Source organism: Octopus sinensis, linkage group LG15 (assembly GCF_006345805.1).
Source record: "Octopus sinensis linkage group LG15, ASM634580v1, whole genome shotgun sequence".
Classification (NCBI taxonomy): Eukaryota; Metazoa; Mollusca; class Cephalopoda; order Octopoda; family Octopodidae; genus Octopus; species Octopus sinensis.
The window spans coordinates 59,964,763-59,970,762 of NC_043011.1; the positions used below are offsets into that span (position 1 = coordinate 59,964,763).

The 6,000-nt window shown below is 38.0% G+C and overlaps 1 protein-coding gene across 1 annotated transcript in view; it reads right to left on the bottom strand.

Moving 5' to 3' along the window:
• The window catches only part of LOC115219701 (diacylglycerol kinase zeta-like), a 545,273-nt gene that overhangs the window by 86,787 nt on the left and 452,486 nt on the right, over positions 1-6,000 (bottom strand). The window contains exon 17 of the mRNA XM_029789877.2: positions 2,417-2,613. Within this exon, the coding sequence (XP_029645737.1) occupies positions 2,417-2,613 (197 nt within the window). The remainder of the gene's footprint in view (positions 1-2,416; positions 2,614-6,000) is intronic.

The following is a 6,000-nucleotide window of genomic DNA, read 5'->3' on the forward strand; positions in this document are numbered from 1 at the left end:
ACAGCAGCAAGGAAAGTAAATGCAGCAACAAAGTGTGGTGAACTGTGAGAACATTGGACAGAAAACTTTGTAGTATTGGTCGATCCAATAAATGTCACACTGCAATACTTGTTGGTTATTTAAGCAAGGTGTTTGAGGAAGGTAAATGGGTTGGATGTGGGGGTTAAAGAACGAGCAAGAACTCTTGGAATATGCATATACAGTAACCCTTCGACTATCACAGGTGTTATGTTCCAAAACCTCCCACAGAAATAATTAAAATCTAAAAAAGTATAAATATCTATCGACCGCAGAAACCTGTAATATAGTCAAAAGTCTGCGATATAAATTAACCAGAAAAATCCACAATGTACTGAGTGCGCAAAAGGTGAACCGTGATATGGTGAGGAATTACAGAACACCTGTTACCTATTTTTTCTGATGTTGATCTTATGGCTTACATTAGACATATACCTATACAAATTGTCATAACTTTCAGTGTTGGTTCTAATTTCTATACAAAATCTGTAGAAATAACTTAAAAAAGGGAATACTTTCTAACACTGGTTCTGGCTCTCTACATTCTGAGTTCAAATCTTGTTGAAGTCAATTTTGCTTTTAATCCCTGTTTTATTTTGTGTATGTGTGTGTGTGTGTGTATGGGGTAGGGGTAATAAAAATGTATCAGTCTAAGACGGTGGATTGGCAGAACTGTAAGAATGTTGGAATCTTGGAGTATTTCTTCTCGCTCTTTCTGTTCTAAGTGCAAATTCTGCTCTGGGCCACTTGGGTAGTAGACTTAACCCATTGCCTAAATTTAACACCAACACCTGGCTTCCTTGGATACCTTTGGTGGTGTCCATTCTGCTGCAAGCATTGGGGTCCGGTTTTTGGTTTAAGGATATTATCCTCTCTCTTCTTCTAATTTTAGAGGCCCTGTAACAGGTTATGGGCATTATCATCCTTCCTGATTAAAAGATAGAAAACCAATGCTCAAAAGTAAGGAGAATAGTGTCTTGTGCATCAAGAATGAATTCTCCAAGAAGCAATCAGTTCCTCAATGCAATCTCAGAATTGCTTGATGGATCTGTCTCAACAAGGACCAAGATGAGAACTATTTTTTTCTACTCTAGATACAAGGCCCGAAATTTTGGGGGAGGAAGCCAGTTGATTGGATCGACCCCAGTATACACTGGTACTTAATTTATCGACCCCGAAAGGATGAAAGGCAAAGTTGGAATTTGAATTCAGAACGTAAAGACAGACAAAATACCACTAAGCAGTTTGTCCGGTGTGCTAATGTTTCTGCTAGCTTGTTGCCTTAAGATGAGAATTATTGCCACACCAATGAAAGATTCTTACATGATTATATTTCAAATACATTTGAAAAATATGCTAATATTGAAAGGTAACAGGACCTTCCTGGACTTGAGATCTTTATAGCTCATCACATGTTGAAGGTTGAATTTTTCTTTTTTGCGATTCAGAGGCAACAAATAAATACAAAATACCTGTAGAACAAATGCGACAGTGAAGACCATAAACTCTGCAGAAACAACTGAAATGCTGATTTTGGAATGGGTGTTCCTTTAGCTTCAAATATTTTATGATAGGGATGTTAATGCAACTATAAGTAACTTTTAAATCATTTCTGTTGAACATCTTGCAATTTGTAGTAGTTTTGTACATAGATGAGTCCTTAACAAGCGGGCCTATGACTAAAGGGAGTTTATTCAGGATTAGTTCCACAGCAATTTCTAGCAAGTTAAGCAACCACAAACAGTTTCCCTCGTAGGCTTGTGCAACTTCATCACCATCATTTAACATCTGTTTTTTCATGCTGGCATGGGTTGGATGGTTTGACAGGAGCAGGCAAGCCATGAGCTACACCAAGTTCCACTGCCTGTTTTGGCATTGTTTCTACAGCTGGATGCCCTTCCTAAAGCCAACCACAGGGTGCTTTTTACATGGCACAGGCATGTACCTTGCAAGACAAAACTCCATCAACTACGAGCGAGAGGATTTGAGTAAATGATTGTTATATAAGCTTTAACCCTTTTGATAGCAACCTGCCCAAAACTACTCCTGGTTCTGATACAAATTCCTGCTTTGTAACAGGATTTTAATTAAAACCTCCCATAAAAATTTTGCATTAATTTGTTCCAAACACCAGCTTAATAATTGAAGCAAAGACACCATTTGTCTATTGAGGGAAATTTTCTCCATGACAAAACACAGTGAATGGCCTGTTTACCAGCTCAAACATGCAACAAGCGTATTCAAACTGGTAACAACATTGCAAAGACAGTGTATTTCCACAGAAACATATAAACAAAAGGGTTGAAAGTTTCCAGTTTTGGTGGACTTTGTTATTGTTAAGTGATGAGAAGAAGAAAAAAAATGCATAAGAATGAAATAAGAAAAATTGGGAACTTACTCAAGTATTGGCATCGATCCACGTCTCTTACATTTCTGGATCATGTTAGCTTGATTTTTAAGATTAATTATGATCGTGGAAGGTTTTAATTTGCACGGTTCACCATCAACTTGCATAGGTATTGTTTTGTAGGTAGTCAGCTTCACCTCTTGACACTGTGTCAGTCGTTCTCCATGACCACCGACCTGTACTGTTGCCTGAAATAGAAACGAAATATTATTATACAGGTTTATTGCGAATGAATTAGCTGGCAGGAGTTTCAGTATAGAACAGCATTGGGGACATTATGATCAGGTGTCTGAGACAGAATGGACACATGTGGTTTAAGCCAGGAGACTTCTTTCTCTTTACTGTCTCAAGTGATTACTGTTGCATATCATCATCATCATCATCATCATCATCATCCTTTTCTACTTTTTCTACTCTAGGCACAAGGCCTGAAATTTTTGGAGAGGGTGCCAGTCGATTAGATTGACCCCAGTACACAACTGGTATTTAATTTATTGCCCCCGAAAGGATGAAAGGCAAAGTTGACCTTGGCAGAATTTGAACTCAGAACACGAAGACAGACGAAATACCGCTAAGCATTTTGTCCGGTGCGCTAAAGGTTTCTGCCATCATCATCATCATCATCATCACCACTGTCATTTTAATGTTTACTTTTCCATGCTTGCCTGTGTTAGCTGGAGTTTACAAGCAATGTGTTTCATTTGCAATATTCTGCAAAAACAATGTCAGACAGGGTGATATTAACTTACTTAGAAACAGATGAGGGTCCGCAACAGGAAGAGCATCCAACCATAGAAAATCTGCCTCAACACATTTTGTCTGACTCATGTAAGCAGGGAAAAGTGGATATTCTTTTCTACTCTAGGTACAAGGCCTGAAATTTTGGGGGAGGAGGCTAGTCAATTAGATCAATCCCAGTACACAACTGGTACTTAATTTATCGACCCCAAAAGGATGAAAGGCAAAGTTGACCTCGGCAGAATTTGAACTCAGAATGTAAAGACAGACAAAATACTGCTAAGTATTTTGCCTGGCATGCTAATGTTTCTGCCAGTTTGCTGCCATGAGAAAAAGTGTATATTTAAAACATTGATGACATTAATGATCTCTCTCCCCCACCTCTCTCTCTCTCTCTCTCTCTATATATATATATACATATATATATATATATGTACACACAAAATAAATCAATGACCAGTACTTTCGATATGATCAATATGTTCCATTTTGCCATTCCAAACATCAGCTTTAGCTAAAACAAAAGAACTGACCCGAATATGGCACAAGGTCACAAATCAGAGAGGGTTGGGTGGGATGAGTGGGAGTAGTATAGTTGAGTGTGGGAATTGGTATATATTTTAAAGGGGAGACAACACCAGCTTTGATTACCTGTGCAACAAATAATTTATATGGACACAGGTAAGATTGCAGTGTTTGGAAGACTGTTTCTTATAATGATGAGGTCTCAAGTCTAATCATACAACATGTCAGCCCACAAATGTATTCCATCAGAGATTTATTCCATTATTCTTTCCCCACCCCACCACCAGCACCCCTGGTGAATGACACTGGGAGGTGGGGAAATGGATACTGAATTTGATGGCATATAAGATACTATTTCCAAAAATGGAAAAAACCCAAATCCCAAACCCCCCTGGGTCTTATGTCCAAAGTTGGTCCTATATTACATGCTTTAATGAAATAAATACATTTTTTCCCTGAAAATGTGCTGCTGAAATTAAGATGTACCTAATATGTCTTTTATGTCATCGAATATGATAAATAGAAACTATGAGGAAGCCTGATTAATGGTTAGTACCAATGATTAAATATCTCAGCCTTGTCACATTAAGAAGCTTGCATGAGGATAACGTTAAAGCTTTTATAAGTTTATGCATGTAAGATAATTAGTTACAGTAATAATTGAGTGGTTCTGCCAATCAAACGCTAGCCTGTTAGCATTTCATCTAGCTACATCTGACCTAAATATATTCTACCTGTTTATGTTCAAACTGGCCAGATATGGCTTCTTACACACACCCTACAATGCCATTCTAGAAATAAACAATCATATCATTGAAACCTTGAAGTTATTAGATGATGCAGGATCAATTCAAAACAAAGTTGATAAATAAACATTACGTTTGACAAAATGATCCGAATGCCAAAAGGTTGGAGTAGCATTCACCACCAAAAACTTCATTCTAATAAATAATTCCAACCAAAGGCACAGGAGTAGCTGTGTGGTAAGGAGCTTGCTTACTAAACACACATGGTGCCAGTTTCAGTTCCACTGCATGGCACCTTGGGTAAGGGCTATAGCCTTGGGCCGACCAAAGCCTTGTGAATGGATTCGGTAGATGGAAACTGAAAGAAGCCTGTCATATATGTGTGTGTGTTTGCTCCCCCCCCCATGCCACTATTGCTTGCCAACCCGATGTTGGTGTGTTTATGTCCCCCCGTAAGTACTAGGCTTACAAAGAATAAATACTCGGGTTGATTTGTTCGACTAAAGGTGGTGCTCCAGCATGGCCGCAGTCAAATGACTGAAGCAAGTAAAAAAATAAAAGAATATTCAAAAGAAGTATCATTGATTCTGTGCATTTGTTTAATGGTTTAGAGAAGAAAGGATAATGTTTTGAAATTCTGGCAACGGAAAGGGAAGGAGAAACCATGTTTTCTGGTTTAAATTAAGAAGGAAGACTGGTTCAAATACAACAGAGTGAATTCTGTGATCGGCTGTCACTAGTAGCAGACAGTGGCATTAAACCAAATGACAGATGTTTATCATGCATGAACAATGAACAGAAGACACGATCCATCCAAGAAGTAAATTATAGAACTTGAAGTAGATAAGGCTATAAATAACAACTTGTAGAAAATTAGGTTAAAAACCCCTTGGATGGGAAAAAAAAGTCGAAGGCTGCCCATGGGATGTGAACTTTCACTTTCTGCAACCATGACAGATTTGCTATCCATTACACCAAAGCAACATATCAAATTTTCTCCATCCATTTTGATGTTTACATTAAAAGAAGTTTTAATGCTATATTCTTACAAGTTGTTATTTTTAGCTTTACAGACATCAAGTTGCAGTATAAAAATAATAATTTATTTCGATTCTTTTGAAGTTTCTAACTTGTTATAATGCAAACAAATATTCATGCAGCTTCTGTTGACAAAATTATCAATCCCAGTCTGTGTGAAGCCAAGGCCACAGTGGTAAACATCAGATGCTGTTTAGTAGAATAGAACCTGAAACCAGAAGGTTGTGGTGTATTCTTCATAATTACAAAGCTATGCCTGTGTACCATGTGGCAGGGTACTTCATGAAAATTTGATTATGCAAATGATGGTTTTTAACAAGTGCAAGCATGGTTGTATGAGTAAGAAATTTGCTTTGCAGCCACATGGTTTTGAGTTCAGTTACACAGCTCAGTACCTAGGGCAAGTGTCTTCAACTAGTTCCAGGCCAACCAATGCTTTGTGAGTGAATCTGGTAGGAAACTGTATGGACGCCTGTCGTGTGTGTGTGTGTGTGTGTGTTTCCCCCACCACTGCTTTACAACTGGTGT